The sequence below is a fragment of the Suricata suricatta genome, chromosome X, assembly GCF_006229205.1.
Source record: "Suricata suricatta isolate VVHF042 chromosome X, meerkat_22Aug2017_6uvM2_HiC, whole genome shotgun sequence".
NCBI classification, from domain to species: Eukaryota; Metazoa; Chordata; class Mammalia; order Carnivora; family Herpestidae; genus Suricata; species Suricata suricatta.
The window spans coordinates 75,871,237-75,891,892 of NC_043717.1; the positions used below are offsets into that span (position 1 = coordinate 75,871,237).

The 20,656-nt window shown below is 39.1% G+C and overlaps 1 protein-coding gene across 1 annotated transcript in view; it reads left to right on the forward strand.

The window, feature by feature from the left end:
• The window catches only part of PAK3 (p21 (RAC1) activated kinase 3), a 124,020-nt gene that overhangs the window by 50,724 nt on the left and 52,640 nt on the right, over positions 1-20,656 (forward strand). The window contains exons 11-15 of the mRNA XM_029930362.1: positions 2,173-2,217; positions 3,378-3,531; positions 5,806-5,843; positions 15,693-15,824; positions 16,827-16,992. Of these exons, the coding sequence (XP_029786222.1) occupies positions 2,173-2,217; positions 3,378-3,531; positions 5,806-5,843; positions 15,693-15,824; positions 16,827-16,992 (535 nt within the window). The remainder of the gene's footprint in view (positions 1-2,172; positions 2,218-3,377; positions 3,532-5,805; positions 5,844-15,692; positions 15,825-16,826; positions 16,993-20,656) is intronic.

A 20,656-nucleotide genomic window follows, 5' to 3' on the forward strand; every position in this document is an offset into this window, starting at 1 on the left:
AACTGCTTGTCCACATATTATATTTAAAGATGCCAAATTCTTCCCCTTTTTCCTATCTTCATTGATGGTTTACATTTCCTAACTTTGAAATTACCATAATGATCATAAGGTTTTAAAATTATTTTGTTGGTAGCACTTAAAATTGGGTCCTATTTGCCCCGGTACCACTCACTTATTGTGTGTGTGTTTGTGTGCATGTGCGTGTGCACGTGTATGCATGTGGGTGGGAGGGGCATAGTACTAAATTTGATTATTGTGGTGGCTTAGGTTGGATTTTGAGCCATCTGTTGAACTGTGTTGTTCAGTTGTCTTACAAGGGCCTGTCATTTTGAATATTTGGACAGTGCTTTGGTGTACTGCTTGTTCATTGCCCTACAGCTAGCTGGCCCGTATAACCTTGTGTACCTGGTTATACACTTGGACTCTGAGATTAAAATTAGGTTGGGAAGTGAGATTTGGGGTACTGAACTATTACAAGTCCTTACCCTTTATATTGCCATTTTTGTCCCAAATACTTTAGAACTCCCCTTTCCAGACCTCTCGACCTGTGACGGTCGCTTCAAGTCAATCAGAGGGAAAAATGGTATGAGTGATATAAATGATCATTTCTTATGATAAGATAAATGCTTGGCCTGTTGTATCATGCTGCCATTCTCCTGGGCTACACTGGACAATCCTCAGCTTGTACATCTGGTCGTCATTGTACACATGGTCAGGCATTGATATGTGCTCCTGCTTCTGTTGCTCATATGTCTAGGGCTCCATTAGCTCTCTTAACTTTTGGGATTTGTACCTCAATTTGGAGTAATTAGATGGCTTTCCTATTATGTGCCTCTGTGGCAAATATTCAAATTTAAGTGTCAGGTTTCATTGATTAACTAGTTTATCTCAACTTACAAAAGACAAAAGAAATTATGTCAGCAGTGTAGCTGTGTGGTAAGTATAGTTGTCTGAAGGATCTTCTGCAATTGACAGCATGTTTTCCTGCTGTCTAGTGATCTCAAGACATTTATTTATCACAAAAGTTTAGAAGTGCCATGAGAATGTATTATAACTGCAAATATTCTAATAATTACAGTAATGACCATGCCAGTGATATCTGCTCTAGTGGTTATGTGCAATGCATACCTAGTTTTGTAACACTTAATAACTCCTTTGGCCATTACAGTATTAACCAAATGCTATTAATTGCACTTAGAATCGGAACTGGGATCATGCATGGGCTCCTGAGTTCAAATATTTGGCTTAAGGCTTTAGCATCAAATTGCGTGATTAATGCATGTAAAAGTGTCGTTCTCACTGTGCTTGGAGTAACCCCAAATGCCAGGAATCAAAGACCCGTATCCTGAATCCAACCAGTTGGGTCAAAGCATGTTTCTGTAGCACTGGAGACAATTGCTTTATTTAGACAAAGCTGTTATCTTTTCTCTGATCTTATTTTGTGGGAAGTGAGACTTCAGAGCTGCAGCATTAACATGGCAATTACTCATATATGGTTTGAAACAAAATGGTTTCCCTGCCCCTGGTCTAAAGGAACTCAAAGGCAGAGTCTGGCTGTGTGGGAAATCCTCAATCTCGTTTTCATTACACTGGCCATGACTTTAGGTACAAAGTACAGAAAAGTCACATCAATGGGAATGAAGTTAAATCTAGTGTCCCCACATAGCCACCTTTCCAGTTGTAGCTCCACAGATACTTCCCACGCAAAATTGAAAACGGTGAACCAGAATTGGGAACTGAAATTTGTAAGTTCATCACATGGCCAGTGGCTACCTATGATCACCCGGTTGTAAATACAACTTACAAATTATTGTCAGAGCTTTTCACGATGCCATCCTTCTTCCCCCCTACCCCAAAGTCACGTTTCTGCCTTTTGGTAATTTCTCCAGTCATTTAGTAGTAATTCTTATTATTGCATATTTATGGAGGACGCATCTGGCCAAAAGTGGAATTACGCATCCACTCTGTAGAACATTGTCGTTTTCTCTGTTTTCTTAAATCTGTCCTGCCCCTGATTTAGTTAATGCCTCTCTATTTTCATAACCGCCCCACTTTAGAAGGGATTACCCCCCTCCCCCATCCAGACCCATTGGTTTCATCTCCTCCCACCTTCTAAGTTGTCCCGCATTCTGTTTTAACTTTCTTTTCTTTCTTTATTTACGTCCATTACAGCCAGATCTCTATGGCTCACAGATGTGCCCAGGGAAGCTCCCAGAGGTGCGTCACAGGCCCAAAAGAAGCTTGCATCAAAGTGCTTCTTTGAGATGTCATAGCACTGCAGCAGCAGGTTCATGTGTGTGCAGTAGAGTTGTTGCTTGGCTTATATCACTTTTTGTTGTCATTCCCAAACTCTGGAGGCCCACGTCACACATTGTTTTGCCGAGACTTCGTAGGACAAAGCCGCATAAATTGGGTCTAGATGCACTTCAGGAATGGTGTGTCTGTCTCTCGCTCCAAGTCGCTCTTGGAGGGCTGACGATTACAAAATGGGGACATCCAGAGGCTGAATGTGTAGGAAAGAATGCTAAAATGCTCAAGGCACAACTAACCTTTCCATGTAATTGGTGCAATTGTCCTTGGTTAGATTTCCAAATACCCCCTCCTCTGTGCTCTAAATGCTTTAGATGATTGCAAATTCTCACAGGGCTTTGGCTTGGTTGTCACAGTCCCCAGGTTCTGTGTGACCAATGAACAAAGGGGGCGGGGGACGGAGGAGAGGAGAAAGCTGCAGGGAGAATGCCCAAAGCAGCCTTAATGTTACTGTTTTGCATCTCTGTGGTTATTGCTCCTCCACTATTCTATTTTTGTCTCCTCTCAGTCCCCTTCTGCATTAAAGCCCTTGACCCCCTCCCCACAAATTACATTTTGTAATCACAAAGTGTAAACTGAACCAAGGGTGAGGCTTTTCTTTTATTCGGAAAGATAATTCCGATTCCAATGTGCCCAGAAACAGCTTATGTTATTCCAGTCATACAAAATCCAGTGATTTGCACTATACTATATGGTGCCCAAATTTAGAGAAGTCTTGCTATGTCTGCCCTGAGTCGCCAGAATAAATAAGCTAAGCCGTAAACATCATTTCATGGATGAGCAGAATTAATATGGAGGTGATTTTCATGCGCTTTTTTTTTTCTATCACAGTCATACTCCCACCCACCCTTTTTAATTTGGATCCTAGTTTTACCTATGTGTTTTAATTAGAGAAGAGAATGATTGCATTGTTAAGTTACTAACTTTAAATCGAGAGTGTAACTTCAGTTTCCCAAGTGTAATCCTACAGGTAGCATGGGCTTCTTGGTGAAGAACTTTACTGGAACATGAAAAGGCAGCTTACTGAATGTTCTGAGCTGCCATTCTTTCCCTTTGGTTGTCCACAGGGAATTCCTGAGCAGTGGGCACGATTACTCCAAACCTCCAACATAACAAAGCTGGAACAGAAGAAGAATCCACAAGCCGTTCTAGATGTTCTCAAATTCTACGATTCCAAAGAAACAGTCAACAACCAGAAATACATGAGCTTTACATCTGGAGGTAAGAGTAAATCTAAGGTATCAAAGAGAGAAGTGATTCTGATCTCAGAGCCTCAGGATTAGAACAGAATGCCTGGAGGGTATCTGAAGTCAGTTCTAGTTCCTTCTCCAAATGACTTCAACATAAGTAAATTGAAATATGGCTTGGGAGTTGACATTGATGTTAGGAGATTTACTTGAGTTTTTGTGAAACTCAAATAGGTAAATTGTTCAGCGAAGCAGTAATTGTCAGTTCGAATCGGCAATCACAATTGTTTGGTCTCTTCATTGGCCTGAAGAAGGCACTTAGTCACTTATGATCAGGCCTTGTGATGTGCTTGTGAAATAAGAAGTGTATGGACCAAAGTCTCTTGAAGTTTACTTTATCCTTTAGATTCATTGAATTGTACCAAGATGACACAGCACGCGTTTCATGGTTGTCAAGTTATTTTGATCCAACCTCAAAATCAGACATAAAAAGAGGAATCATGTCTGGCTATTAATAAGAAATCGAAATGGCTGTGTTCCTGCCAAATCTTGACTTCATTTGCTAGCATATAGATCCAGCCATTGTTTGAAGTTTTGATGTTCCAGTTTGTACTGTAAGCAACTGAAAAATATTTATCAAACAATATTTTGGCATTTTGAGAAAGATGAACCTGGTTGCCTCCCTAGAACAACTTATTGTATAACATCTAAAAAAATAGAAGAGACTCCTATCATCAGTGCCCCAGCTGTAAAAGCCTGTACCTCTCAGCATTGGTTTGAATATAGCGCAGGCTTGAAATATCTTCAAGAATGGTGCAAAGACACACGTGGAAGTGGAGGAGCATCTCAATTGGTCATAACAAATGTCAAAGCCCAAAATTAAGGCATATAGTAATTCACCTGCTCGATGGGATGATTTAAACAGAGAAGCCTGCTTAACTGCTGTCCTCCAGTGGAGAAAACCTAAAAGAAAAAAAATTATCAAGGAGAGCTTTTTATGGTCTTCCACATAGAGTGAAATGTCTAAGAGATCCTAGTGACACATCAAGCATTGCTTAATGTGAGGAAATCTAGAACTCTCCTCCAGGTTCATTGTAGAACCATAGGTAACTAGGACCAAATGCGTCATTCCAGTATTTGTCTGAGCTGAGTGAAACTCAACAGACATTTTATTGGATGCTCTAGTGTGGAGACAGAGGAATAGGGTAGGAGGAGGTGGAAGGAAGTGAAATCAAAGGGAAGAAAGGGAGAATGGAAGCAAGGGAGGAAAAGGGTAGAGGAGGATAGGGAAAAAGGAAGTGGAAGAAAAATTCTGGGTATAGCTGTATAGGTTCATATCAGTCAGGAGTAGGTGATCTCAGTATTCTTCCATGTAGATGAGATTCACTGGAGGCCTTCCTTAAGGTCTATAAAATGATGTAGTAAGGATGCAAGTGTGTGAGCTATTTTAAGAAAAATGAGGGGCGCCTGGGTGGCTCAGTCAGTTAAGTGTCTGACTCTTAGTTTCATCTCAGGTCATGATCTCACGGTTTGTGGGCTCAAGCCCCACGTCAGGCTCTCGGCTGACAGCATGGAGCCTGCTTGGTATATCCTATCTCTCCCTCTCTCCCTGCCCCTCCCTTGCTCTCTCTCTCACCCTCTCACTTTCAAAATAAATACATTTTATTTATTCATTTATGTATTTATTTATTTTAGAGAGAGGGGATAAGAGTGAGCAGGAGAGGGGCAGAGAGAGAGAGGGAGAGAGAAGATGCAAAGCAGGCAGTGCGCTGACAGCAGAGAACTTGATATGGGGCCTGAACTCAGAACCATAAGATCATGACCTGAGCTGAAGTCGGACACTTAACTGACTGAGCCAGCCAGGCGCCCCATCAAAAGAAATAAATGAACTTTATGGGGCGCCTGGGTGGCTCAGTCAGTTAAGTGTCCGACTTCAGCTCAGGTCATGATCTCACGGTTTGTGGGTTAGAGCCCCACATCGCGCTCTGTGCTGACAGCTCAGAGCCTGGAGCCTGCTTTGGATTCTGTGTCTCCCTCTCTCTCTCTGCCCCTCCCTTGCTTGCTCTAGTCTCTCTCTCAAAATAAAGACATAAAAAAAATTTTAATAATAAAACATAAATAAATAAATAAATGAACTTTAAAAAAGAAAAATCATGTCATTGTCATAACATGTATTTAATACTGAACTGGAGAATTTCCTTCTGGTCAAAGGTTAAACTTGCATAGGTTAATTTTTTTTATTAACTATGGTCACTAAACGAGGCAGTCTTTATGAAATAAAGGTGACATCTTTATCTTTACTTTTCAGATAAAAGCGCACATGGATACATAGCAGCCCACCCTTCGGTAAGTGAAAAATTGAAAATGGTTTAGAGTGATCCGGGTTTCTGGCAGTCCAACAGAATACTGTTGCACAGATTTCGTTTAGACATAGAATCTTTTAAAAACAGTTTTTTAAAGGTATCATTTTGCTTATAAAAATATAATTATATATAAATATAAAATATAGAATTATATATAAAATATATAACCCATTTTTAATGTACAGTTTGACAACTTCAGGTAAATTTACATACCTGTGCTACCCTCACCACAATCCAGTTTTAGGATACTTTTATCACCTCATAAGATCCCTTAGGCATGCTTACAGTTATTCCCCGTCCCACCCCCACCACAGCCCCAGGCAATCACTACTCTGGTACTACAGATTTGTCTTTGTGAACATTTCATGTAAATGAAATAATACAGTGTGTGACCTTTCAGGATTGGCTTTCTGCACTCAACACAATGCTCTTAGGATTCATCCAAGTTGTATGTGATCAGTAGTTTGTTCCTTATTGCAAAGCAGTATTTTATGATATGAGTATACCACTGGTTTTTTTTCCTTCTCTCTGTTTAACAATTTACCCATTGGAAGATCTCTGGCCTGTTTACAGTTTTTGGCTATTCTAAATAAAGCTCCTATGAACATGGATGTTTAATCATTAGGTAGATAAATGTGTTCTTTTACATATAAAGTCTTGCAAATAATCATAATGATAGGTACTTCTTTTTACTGAACACTTAACAATATGCCAGGCCCTGGGATAATAACATTTTTTCTTTATTTATTTTGAGAGTGAGAGAGTGTAAGCAGTGGAAGGGCAGAGAGATATATATAGAGAAATCCAAAGCAGGCTCCACACTGTCAGCATAGAGCCCCGAGTGAGGCTTGAAGCCATGAACTGTGACATCATGACCTGAGTCTAGATCAAGAGTTGGACCCGTAACCAACTGAGCCACCCAAGCACCCCTTGGATAATCCCACTTTACATTTACGTACCCTTTCTTGCAACCACATCAGATAAATTGTACCATTATCTCCACTTTACAAATGTGATTCAGAGAAGTGAAATAAACCACCTAAGTTCATTCCTTTTAGTGTCACCTGTTGCAACAAATTAAGGTGCAGTGGTGAAGGTGACTTTGCCCAAAGTCACATAGACAGTTTTATCAGAGAACTAAAAAATAAGTAACCTAGTTCAGAGTTCTTGGAAGTGATGTAGTATCTGCAAGAATACCCCTACACATTAGACAGAAAATTATCCTAGACAAGGCTTCTCTTTGTGTGATTTTATTTTGATATTTGATAGAAATTATTTCCTGCTTCGTTTCCTTCCTTAGGGGTAAAATAATTAGCAGTGGTAGAAGTTTCCTGTTGATTTGAAGAGTCATGGGTAATTAACCTTTCATAGAGGACAGATACTGGCCTCCTTGATATCAATCACCCTGAGTGACAAATATGACAGCAGTAGATCATTAGTGGTAAAGAGTAAAGGCTGCGAAATACTGTGGCAGTTCCTCAAAAATTAAGAATAGAATTACCAGGGGCACCTGGGTGGCTCAGTCGGTTATGTAACCGACTTCAGCTCAGGCACAATCTTGTGGTGAGTTTGAGCCCCACGCTGGGCTCTGTGCTGGCAGCTCAGAGCCTAGAGCCTGCTTTGGATTCTGTGTCTCCCTAGCTCCCTGCTCATGCTCTGTCTTCCTCTCTCTATCAAAAATAAATAAAACATTGATAAATATAGAATTACCATATGATCCAGAAATCTCACTTCTGAATTTATGCCCCAAAGTATTGAAAGCAAGTTTTCAAGTGGATTTTTATACACACATGTTCATAGCAGCATTATTCACAATATATAAAAGGTAAAAGCAACCCATGTGTCCATCAGCAAATGATGGATAAATAAATGTGGCATATCCATGCCATGGGATATTATTCAGCTTTAAAAAGGAAGGACATACTGACACATACTACCACATGGATAAACCTTGAGGACATTGTTCCAAATTGCACAACAGTGTGAATATATTTAACACCACTGTGCATTTAAAAATGGCTAAGATGATAAATTTTATGTTATGCATATTTTACCACAGTGAAAAAAAGAAAGAATGAAGGCTCTAGACCTAGGTGTTTAGTCTTATTCCTCACTCACAAGTTGTGCAGCTTTGGAAAAGTAGCTTAGCTTTGCTGAGTCTGTCTTTCCTCAGCTTTGACTGGGTATAATAACAGTACCTACCTCCTAAAACTTGTCTGGATATTGAATGTAGTAATGCATATAATATACTTAGTATACTACCTAGCACATACCATATGTTTATTAATTGTAAGTTAGTATTACTATCGCTTTTAGATGGCAACAAGAGGAAAAACTCACTCTCTCCATGCATGAGACTCCTATGAGGCCATGGTACTTGTACCAGGCTCAGATTCCCCAAAATGGAGTAGAATGTAGCTCTTCCATTGTAACTGGTCATTTCTCCCCACCCCCCTTCTTCTCTGTCGTGACAGTTTCCTAGGCCATACTCAAAATAGCATGTGAAGGTAGGTCATTATAAAGTGAGAAAGACAAAAATGGCAACTTTCCATGACCAACAATACCTCACCTCCATTGATTTAATTAATAAATCCTCTAATGAATAGTAGCTGGGTGTCCTGGCAAAGAAATAGCTGGTACTTTTTTTAGGTAAGTCAGTTATTGCAAACACTAACCTGATAGGATGGTCTGTAGGTTGTTTTGTGGGGTTTTTTTTTTTTTGGTCAACAATTTATATATCCTAAAATACTGTCCCTTTCTTTTGAGCTTGCTTCTGTCAGTTTTGTTTGTTGAATTCAAACTAAATCTACATAATGATCAAAAAATTCCATCAAATCAGAAACAAAGTGTTCTCACTGTTTGGAGATAAAACAAATGGATATTTTTTTTTCGCATATACTTATCACGTGCCTCTTTACAAGCACTAGGAAATTTGGAGCTCAGTCTGGTAAGGAAAGAGAAGTATAGACATAAAGAAACACAATACAATATGGACCATATTATATACCATAAAATATGTCCATTTACTATGAGAACTCAGAGAAAAGAGATTACTCTTAGCTGGGAAGGGAAAAGGAAGCAGGCACTTGTCTATAAGGGCTTAAGCTCAGTGCCTGATACAAAACCAGGTACTTGGTACATATTTGTTGAACGTTGAGTTGGAAAATGCTTCATATAAAAGGTGGTATTTGAGCTAGATCTTGAAGGTCAGGTGGGATTTGGCTTTGTCAAGATGGGGAAGGGCATTCTAAGCAAAAGAAAAAAACATGGGAAAGGGCACACTAGTGAGGAGAGCACGGGAACAAAAAAGGTGTGGGTTTGAATGAAGACTGAGGTACAAGAAGGGGAATCATAGGAATTAAGCTTTGAATGTTAAGTTGGAACTAAATCATAGTGGCCTTTAGATACTATTCTAAGAAATCTGGCATTTTCTAGTATACATTGGAAAGTTCTTGGAGTTTTTTGGACCAGGAGAAATAGGCAATTAAAACTTATGTTTTGGGAAGTTATCTGACAACAACTGTCCAGAATGAATTAAGGGCAGAAGGTGAGGCTGCAGGAAGAGAGACCGGGTAGGGGAGTAGCACAAGCATCCAGGCCATAGGTAATGAGGGCCTAAATGAGACAGTAGCAGTAGGAATGGAGAAGAGCTTCAAATTCTGGAAATGTTTACGTTATTGACTGGATGTTGGAGGACAGGTTAAGGTCAAAGTTTGATTGCAGGTTTAAAATGATATGAGGATGGACAAAAAGACAAGGATGCCATCTTTCAGGAGTTGCAACTTTTGTGAGAAGATGCTGAGTTTCCTACCCTAAAGGGCTCGGTAGGACTTCCAGGTGGAGATAATTGATTAAACTACTTAACTAAGATTGTGTTTCTATTGAACTGTATTAGTCCCTTAAGTTTAGATTGGATTTTTTCAGTGGGGCTCAGCTACTTAGAAATGGGGACTTGAGAGGACCCTGTGCTCTCCTTATGATTCTAAGAGGAAATTGCACTGAACACTGCTTATGTTTTGGGTTTGTTTGTCTGTCTGTCTGTTTGTTTGTTTGTTTTTGCATTAGAAACCCTCCCAAGTAGACCTAGCTAGCCTATAGGATCTGATTTAATGGGATTGGACTATCTCCTTATAGACACAACCTAAACTGATCACCAGTTTTGGCCTCCTGTACTAGCCTGAGTGGAAATTAGAATAGAAGCAGTGCTGTAGTCACTATTTTAAACTAATGACTATATAATTAATGTTAATTCAGCAATACATCCCATAGTCCTATTACGTCTCTTTTACTGCTCACTCATGGTAGCTTCTTTGATATCAGTATATTAAAGACTAAATACTGTTCAGGGACCTACACTTCAATTTAAGGCTACTATAAGATGTTATATGTTTATTATACTATTCAGAGTGAATTACGCATTTACAATCCTGGACCAGCGTTCTATGTGGAAGGTAGCAACAGTAATATGAAGAGGTCATGATTTGTGCCCAGCAAAGCTGGGTGTATAGATGATACAGAGTGAGCTTTTGATTTGAAATCCTGGTTTATTTCATTCATCTAGATTAGTGGTTCTTTTACTTCAGTGTGTATCAGAATTGCCTGGGGAATCCACAAATTGATCGGGAATGGAACCCTCAATTCTCCCTATTAAACAAGCATGAAAAGTGGCCAAAGACCACGTTTTGCATTTCCTAGAGCCTCCAGGGTTCTTACTTTGATTTCCTATGACCATTAACAGTTAAGCTCAAAGAAAGAAGAGGTTTTTTTTATTAATAGTTAATAAACCAAGTTGGTTTCCATATAACACCCAGTGCTCTTCCCCACAAGTGCCCCTCTCTATGACCATCACCCCCTTACCCCTTCCCCCCTCCCTCTTCAGCCCTCAGTTTGTGCTCAGCATTCAAAAGTCTCTCATGATTTGCCTCACTCCCTCTCCCCAGCTCTTTCCTCCCCTTTCCCATTCTCATGGACTCCTGTTAGGTTTCTTCTGTTAGACCTATGAGTGAAAACATATGGTATCTGTTCTTCTCTGCCTGACTTATTTCACTTAGCATGACACCCTCGAGGTCCACTTTGCTACAAATGTCCAGATTTCGTTCTTTCTCATCGCCATGTAGTACTTCATTGTGTATATATATATACATACACGCCACATCTTCTTGATCCACTTATCAGGTGATGGACATTTAGGCTCTTTCCATGATTTGGCTATTGTTGACAGTGCTGCTATGAACATTGGGGTACATGTGCCCCTATGCATCAGCACTTCTGTATCCCTTGGTGTACTCTCAATTCTATTCCAATGTTTCATACATCTGTTATCATCTAGCCCTACACTACCTTGATTATGAAGACTGTGTATTAAACAGTTTAGATTTCTAAAAGACTCCAGGACCCAGCTCAGGTAAAGAATTACTTCCCCTGCCACATTGTGTGGCAAAAGAAGTGTATCACACAAAAAAAATTTTAAGCTTATTTATTTGAGAGAGGGAGGGGCAGAGAGAGGGGTAAACAGAATCACAAGCAGTCTCCATGCTGTCAGCACAGAGCCCGACGTGGGGCTTGAGTCCACAAACCTGAGATCTTGATCTGAGCTGAGATCAATAGTCAGATGCTTAACCAACTAAGCCACCCAAGCACCCTACAAATTTTTAATAAGACAAAAATATTCTTTACTTGTTGTTCGTTTATCTATATTTTTTCTTTTTTTTTGGCTTTTTAAAACCTTATTTTTAAGTTTTTATTTAAATTCCAGTTAGCTAACAGTGTAATTACCATTAGTTTCAGGCATGCAATAGAGTAATTCAACACTTCCATACAACACCTGGTGCTCATCACAGCAAGTGCACTCCTTAATCCCCATTACCTATTTCACCCATCCCTCTACCTGCCACACCCTGGTCATCATCTGAAGAGAAACCAGAGTATATATATATTTTCAAGTTTAGACAGTCATAGTGATTTTCAGCCTAGAAGGAAGAGCGTAGTGACATTATACCTGTGACTCCCAAAAAGACCACCTAAGAAACCTGTTAATCAAGGGAAGCTGTTTAATTAAACTTCCGCAAGACAGAGCCCTCCCTTTATAGGCTTTTAGCAGTGTCTTAGAAAAGGGATGTCAGGGGAGAACACTTATAGGGTCTTAGAGCATGGCTATGCAGTTTTAAAGCAGGTCTTACAAGGCAAGGAACAGGTTAGGATTATGCAGTATTTATGATTAAATAGCTTTAGACTGGGGAAGCAAGAGTCTTGTAGAGAGTCTCGGTGAGCAAGCTGTTATTCTTACTAAGTACAATACTTCAGCCTTATCTTCCAAGAACAAGCATTTCTTGAAGATGTTATTTTTGCTTATTCTCAGTATTGTTTAATATAAGAACAGGAAAGGGACACCTGGGTGGCTCAGTCTGTTAAGCATCTAACTTCAGCTCAGGTCATGATCTCGCAGTTTGTGAGTTTGAGCCCCGCATCAGGCTCTGTGCTGACAGCTTAGAATCTGGAGCCTGCTGCAGATTCTGTGTCTTCCTCTCTCTCTGTTCCTCTCCTACTCATTCTCTCTTTCTCAAAAATAGATAAACATTAAAAAGAGTTTTAAAAAAAACATAAGAACAGGAAAATATGCCCTCTTGATGCTGGTATTATTTAGCACAGGGGCAGGAAATTATGTTGATTTCAGTTCTCAGTACCTATGCCTGGGCTCTAGGTATGTTCTGGGCAGCTAATGTTCCCTGGCCCAACCATAATGCAAAATACAATGTCCCCCGAAGGCCACACATTATTTCCAACCAACCAACCAGCCAACATGACAGCATAGTGTTTGGTCCCAGATAAACAGAAACACTGGTCTTCCTCCTCCCCCACAAACTTTCAAGAAGATGAAAGACTTTAGGTTTTCTAATAGTTCCTCAGTCCATCCTTGGACATGGGGAGTTTCCTCCATATGAAATGGAAATAGAAGGATAGTAATGAATGCTGAGAAACAGTGATATTTTGCAAGTGGATTTTCTTTAGTGAATAGCAACAGTACTCTTGGTCAGTAGTGCTGTTTGGTATTTGTACCAGTCTGAGAACCCCAGACCTAGGCCCATTATATTTGCCACTGGGACTATTTTTAGATGCTCACAGGCTGTATATACCTCTGCCTTATAGAGGCCACATGATGCACTGTCTCAAATATATGAAAGGGCTCCTATACCCTATTTAATTTTTTTGCTGTAAACTTTTTAAAGTGATTTTTAAAGACTGCCTTTGACCATTATTTGATTACAGGTAGCATTAGATTTATTGTTAGGCATAATCTATTGGAAATCATTATAAATACTGAAGAACTGTTGCTATTACACTCTAACCTACAATTTGTGTTTTAATGTAATGAAATTTCTATAAATTATATACTAAATTTAAGTAACTAAATTGACATATAGACATGTATTGAGACATAATTACTTTAGATTTTAGAGATTTTTGTAGCATTTTGGAGCCAATTATTAATTTCTGACTTCTCATATTTTCACAGCGCTTCATAAAGCTTACTATCACTAGGCATGGTTCATATTGCCTGATCGATAAAATAGCTATGTTTGTAATATAAAAAGTAGTCAGTTGATAGGTGGTTCTTCCCTTCTACTAGTGAACAGTTACTAGGTGCATTCTTGATCCCAGCTGGCGTAAGATAGAGGAGAGCTTTCTGAAAGAAAGTAATAACAAAGCAGAAACCAATAACCTAAAGGTAATTTCTTCCTGTGCCCACTGAAGTGCCCTGAAGAGTTAGTCTTTCACAAGAACGTGACTTTTTATCGGAAAACTTAATGTCATTAACACATGTTGCTTTCCATACAGCCACAATACAATTGAATAGCCTCACTATTTTTGGCTGAATTAAGAATAAATATAGGTGTAGAAATAAAACCAGGGACGCCTGAGTGACTCAGTTTGTTGAGCCATCTGACTTTGGCTCAGGTCATGATCTCACAGGTTTGTGAGTTGGAGCCCCACATCAGGCTTTGCACTGATAGAAAGGAGCCTGCTTCAGATTCTCTGTCTCCCTCTCTCTGTGCCCCTCCTTCAATACCTCTTTCTCTCTATTTTACTCTTCCTCTCTTTCAAAAATAAATAAACATAATTTTTTAAAAAAATAAGAAAACCAATATCCAGTAAGTATTATCAATTTCAGTTTGTAAACTACTCAGTGTGTATATATTGGGGCAAGCAAATATTCTTTCAAGTACTTACAAATTCTAAGTTGTGTTCCTTTTCACAGCAAATAAATCTTGCTGTCTCCAATTCAATATATGGTCTTACCTTATAACTTGACCATCAGTTTATACATGATTATAGAAAATCCATGTTAAATTTTCATAGGCTGAGGTCCCTTGATGTAAAAGTCTATTAGTAGGCTTCCTGTATTGACTTCAGCAGCTTTGTCCTCAATAAATGAAAATTCGTTTTAGGATTAGCTTGAGCCACCATACCCAAAGGCATAAATAAATAAACACACATACACACACACACACACACACAAACACACACCAAAAAATAAAAAAATCTGTAATGGTACTTTCCAACAGAAGTGAATGTTATAAAAGCCATATATGTAACTTTAAATTTGCTACTAGCCACATTGAAAAAAATAAATAAAAAGAGATATTATTTCTTAAATACTATTTAATACTATTTTATTTAACTCAATGTATTCAAAATATTATGTCAACATACGCCCAAGAGAAAATGAAATATTTTTCATCAAGGAAATATTTTACAATTTTCTCATGTTACATATTCAATATCTGTGTATACTTTATACTTACAACCCATCTCAGTTCAGACTAGCTACATTGTGACTGTTCACTAGCCATGGATGCTTGTGGCTGCCATCTTGGACAGCACAGACCTATATCATAGTTTAGTGATTTTTTAAACTTGAGCTTCAAACAGAATCACCTGGAAGGCTTGTTATAACACATTGTTAGACCCCCCCACTCCCAGAGATATGATTTATGATAGGCCCAAGAATTTGCATTTCTAACAAGTTCCTTGATAATGCTGATGAGGCTGGCCTGGGAACCACACTTTGAGAACCATGGCCGTAGTTCTTTCAAAATTCTGATTTGGAACTGTTTTACCTCTGCATTAATATGAATGATCAGGAACTGATGCTAGATACTACAGATGTTGTTATTTTTGGTGGTGTTATTGTAGTTTTAACATTGCAAATCACCATTTACCTGTTGGTTAAGACTGAATAATTATTTCTGTTGATGAATATCCCTTAGATCTCCATGTCTGTTACTCTCTGAGTGCTTCTTTCCAGGAGGCTGAACAGGGAAGCAACATTTTTGGGCTTGCTTGTACTTAGTGAGTATTTGCAGAGCTGTATTAATACCATATCCATATGCATGCTCTGATCCTCAGGCACAACATAGCCCGTTTCTGGTCGACAAACTATCAATCAACAGATTGACAATCTGCCCAGTACAAATTGAAGGCTTTATAGCATTTAAAAAATATATTCATTGATTTCAAAAACATTGAACTTTCACATATTAAATGAATAGCTCACTGTTTCTGAGCTCAGTGGAAAATAACAAGATTTTTTAAAATTTCACGATGCTAAAAAAACCTTTTTTTTCATGATGTTTAAAACCATGACCTGAATTTATCTTCAAATGTGGGCAGAACTAATCACCAAATTGTAGATGGTTCTCCTGCTCATTTGTAAAAGGTGCAGTTTCTTCATATCCCTACATGATTAAATATTTCATTTCCCTTTTCTCACTTCTGAAGAAAAACAATGAGGAGTTAATACCTGGTCTTTAAACTTTGTTTTTGTCATAAGAGTACAAAAACAGCATCAGAGCCTCCTTTGGCTCCTCCTGTGTCTGAAGAAGAAGACGAAGAAGAGGAAGAAGAAGATGATGACAATGAGCCCCCACCAGTTATTGCACCAAGACCAGAACATACAAAATCAGTAAGTCACAAATGACTGTTTCTAAATGATTCAGAAGACGTCCTTTGGAGCAATTGTAAAGTCAGAATCTAATTAATCAACTAATAACTATTGAGTATCCACTGTGTGCCCAGAACTAGAATATAAGATACAACCTTGGTTGAAATTGCTATTTGAGCATACAGGATAGTACATGATAATGAGAGACTAATACTGAATAATATACAAATAAGTGCTAAGTTATAAAATTGCTGCAGAAGTTAAATTAGAGAATGTGAATTAAGTAGGAATAATTGCCTAAGCAGAGACACCGAGACCAGAATTAGCTCAGCATATATGGGGACCTCAAAAGACTGGGTCCTGAGAGCTTCCAAAGCCAGTGCATTTGAAGCAACTTAAAGTTCTTTTTTTAATAATTGATCACTTGTCTTTAAAAACTTATTGGAGGTAGGGGTTGGAGTGGGGGGAGGGGTTGGAGGAGGGATGAATAGGCAGAAGACGGAGAATTTTTAGCTAGTGACAAAATTCCATCACTGTAATGATGGATGCCTGTCATTATACATTTGTCCAGAGTGAACCAGATGTAAACTATTGATGTTGGGTTATTAGGACATGTCAGTATAGGTTCATCAATTGTAACAAATGTCCCACTCTGATGAGGGTTGTTTGTAATGAGTGAAGCTATAACGTTTTGGGAGGGGGTAGATGGGAAATCTGTACCTCCCGCTCAGCTTTGCTATGAACCAAAAACTGTTTTAAAATAGGAGAAAGGGGGTGATGGTCATGGAGGAGGGCACTTGTGAGAAACGCACTGGGTGTTATATGGAAACCAACTTGACAATAAACTATATGAAAAAAACCAAAAAATAAATAAAATAACATAGAGTCACAAAAAAATAAAATAAAATAAAATTTTATCTTAATCAAAAAAAGTAAACCTCATAGAAATGATGGCATCTTGACTTCATATTCTTTCTTTGGCCTACTGTTTTCACTGTATAACTTTTTTTTCTTGTCTTTAAGATCTACACTCGTTCTGTGCTTGAATCCATTGCTTCACCAGCAGCACCAAATAAAGAGGTCACACCACCTTCTGCAGAGAATGCCAATTCTAGTACTTTGTATAGAAACACAGATCGGCAAAGGAAAAAATCCAAGATGACAGATGAGGAGATCCTAGAGAAGCTAAGTGAGTTTTCTTGCCATCAATACTTTCTTCATGGGATGGCTTCTCAAAAAACGTTTAAACTTGAAACTGATCCTTTAAAAGTTTGGGCCTGCTTGCATAAACTCCAGGCTCCCTGAAGTCAAAAGATGCAAAGTTTGGAACTTGTTTGTATTCCAGATCGCTCCTTCCCCCATACTCCAAATCTGACAAAACTAAATATTTTCACTTGTGAAATATCAATTAAGGTTAGAACTTAACATAATAAACAATGAGTTTTATTTTAAGATGGCACTTCCAAAAAGAATAAAATAAATCTGGGACGTCTTTTGATCATCCCCCAAGGTCTCCCAACTGATCCGTCATGATAAGTAAGTCAACCTCAAAGCCCAACACAGTCAATCAAACCAGCAACCACAATAATACAACCTTTTCCCTTAATTTAGGAGCATTTCTATATGGAGGAGTGGGCAGGGCCAGCAAATGCTAGCAGCCTCCCACCCACAGTGTCATTTTTGTGTACATGCTTGTGCATATACACTGACTCCAGTTTTACAAAACAATCCTCTTTCAGTTAGCTTTCTGGGTCAGGGAGATTTAAGAAAAATATATTGTCTACTGAAAAGAGTCAATGGTCTGTGAAGCATTTTCATTAAGCTCATATTACAAAACTATCCAACAAATTTCTAGTTATAGGCAATTGGTACCCCCAGTGTCCCTAACTCCTACTCATCCTTCAAAACCCAACTCAAAAATTGCCTCTTCAGGAAAGACTTCTTTGCCTCTCCCAGTCTGAGTTAAGGCTCCTCTTCTTTACTGGCTTTGTGGCAGCAAATCATACCATACTAGTCCAATCTTTCAGTTAGACTGTGAGTTCTTCAAGGGAAGAGACTGTGACTCTTTTTACTATATGTCCATGTCCTTAAAAAGTGCTTAGTACAGAAAGGCACTTATAAAATGCCTTTTGAGTGAATAATGAAAAAAATGAGGGAAAAAAATGTACCTTTACTGAGTTCCTACTTGTCTGTTCTATGCAAGAATCTCTGGAAGTAACCATAGAAAAGCAATTTCCTGCCATCAATAAACTTACAATTTGATTTGCATGATAAGATTCAATTATATGATACAGTTAAAGCACAAGAAGCCATCTTGTTTATGTAAATTTCCATCTAAAAGACCTCAGAAAAGCAAGAGAGCAGTGCCAGCTATAGGCCACAGGGAGACTCTGCAGTGTGGGTTTGTGAGGCCATTTTGCCTCTTCAGGAAATACTTGGCAATGTCTGGAGACACGTTTATCGTCAAACACAGGAAGTGCTATGGGCATCTAGTGGGTCGAGGCTAGAGATGCTTCTAAAATCTCTACAATGCTACCGACAAGCCCCCTCCCTCCTTGCCCCTCTGCAACAGAGAATTATTCAGCCCCAAAGGTCAACAGTGTTGAGGTTGAGACATTCTGAGCTAGAGGTATTTGGAAAAGCACAGGTTTGGGTTGCAGCTGGCACTGAGCACTGGAACTGGAATCACTGGATTTCAGCCAACTAACTTTACTATACATGATTAAATATGCCTCTAGTGCTAATACCTACCATTTGCTGTAATAACAATGGTAATAACTCCCCTTTATTGTGCGGTCTCTGCGCTGGCCGCTTTACATGCATCAGAAGGTTTAATTTTCATAATGAGCCCTTGTGGTAGATTTCAACATCCTCATTTTATAGATCGGTGAAAGTCAGCCTCACAAAGCAGCTAAAGCAACCAGGTCACCAAACTAATGAGTGACAGAGCCAGAGTTTGAACTCCTCAGATGTATTTACCTTCAAAGATAAAAACTTGTTCCAATACCCACTTTGCTTCTGTGTATCCCTAACTGTCTGTATATGTAAAAGGGAAGGAGGGGCGCCTGGGTAGCTCCGTCAGTTAAGCACCGACTTCCGCTCAGGTCATGATCTCACAGTTTGTGGGTTCAAGCCCTGCATCAGGCTCTCTTCCGGCAGCTCAGAGCCTGGAGCCTGTTTCAGATTCTGTGTCTCCCGCTCTCTCTGCCCCTCCTCTGCTCATGTTCTGTCTCTCTCTGTCTCAAAAATAAATAAGCACTAAAAAATGTCTAAATATATTTTTAAAAAGGGAAGGCGAAAGATAGAATTGCCTGGATAATTTCAGTTCAATTATTCAAACTGTTACTTCAACTTTTCTTTTTCTTTATTTTGTACATGGAGACATGACCTATGAGATTTGATTAGACTTTTAAAATCTAACAGCATCGTTTTAGTAAAAATGACTGTTACTGGTATTTGTTTCAGATTTTAATTGATTTATTATAAAGAAAATGCATTTTTGGTTTTCTTACATTCAGTGACAGAGAGATAAGCATTCTTCTCTTGAGCCAAAATCCTGCAGTATTTGCAAACTGTAATGGCCCTCGAGCTCTGGTCTTTCTTTTTCTTTTAATTTTTAATGTTTATTTATTTTTAAGAGAGAGACAGAGAGACAGAGTGTGACCAAGGAGGGACAGAGAGAGAGGAAGACACAGAATCTGAAGCAGGCTCCAGGCTCCAAGCAATCAGCACAGAGGCTGACACAGGGCTTGAACCCATGAACTACGAAATCATGACCTGAGCTGAAGTCAGATGCTTAACCGACTGAACCACCGACGCGCCCCTGGTCTTTCTCATTGGTTGTTTATTCTGCCCTGCACTGAGCAACATAATGAACAAGGGAAGAATACCTTTGATTACATTTTTAATTAAGAATTAAGTGTTTTCTCCTCTGTTGGAAAGCGCTCAGGACTTGAGAGACTCTTTTTCTGTTGAGTCATTGGGCCACCACCTATGACTGCCAGCCCTACCTTGTGCTTCCAGATCCTGGCAGGGAGAACCTGTAGAAAAATAGGGAGGGGATATTTTTCATGAAGCAGGTCCAGGCTCAGCTATACTACAATGTCTGCAAAGTGGGGTCTTTCCTGCTCCTGTTGCACCATCACCCTCTGTGTGCCCCCACTCTACCACATGCTTGCTGTATAACTTTAGATGATTTATTGAACCCCTTTGAGCCTCAGTTTCTTATCTGTCAAAGAGAGATAAGAATCATAACAATATTTTGGGACTGTGTCTATAGGATGGGTTTTATGTAGCTCAATTTGTGACTAAGAGGACAAATACTAGAGCCAGAAATGGCCAGCCCATTGCTTGTGTTACTCTGGGCAAGTTATTTAACTTTCCTTTGACCTCTTATTCCTCAGTCCCCCACAAAATGGAGACTATGATAGTACCAACCTTACAGTGTTATAATAATTAAATGAGAATAATGCATGTAAAAACCTCAGCAACATTACCTGGTACACAGTAGGTGCTCAAATAGCAATTCGTATTTTATTACATGAGTATAAAGCCTTGATAAGACAATAAGACAGGCTTTGGAATGAATCATAGTCTGAATCCTAGGCCCACAGTAGCTGTGTGGACTTAGGCAAATCACTCAACTCCTCCGCATTTCAGTTTCTTCATCCACTGAATAATGGACGTAGGGGCACCTGGGTGGCTCAGACAGTTGGGCATTTGTGATTTTTGGCTCCGGTTATGATCCCAGGGCCATGGAATCAATCAAGCCCCTCATCAGTTTCCGTGATGAACATGGACCCTGCTTAATATTCTGTCTCTCCCCCTTGGCCCCTCTCCCCAACTCTCATGCT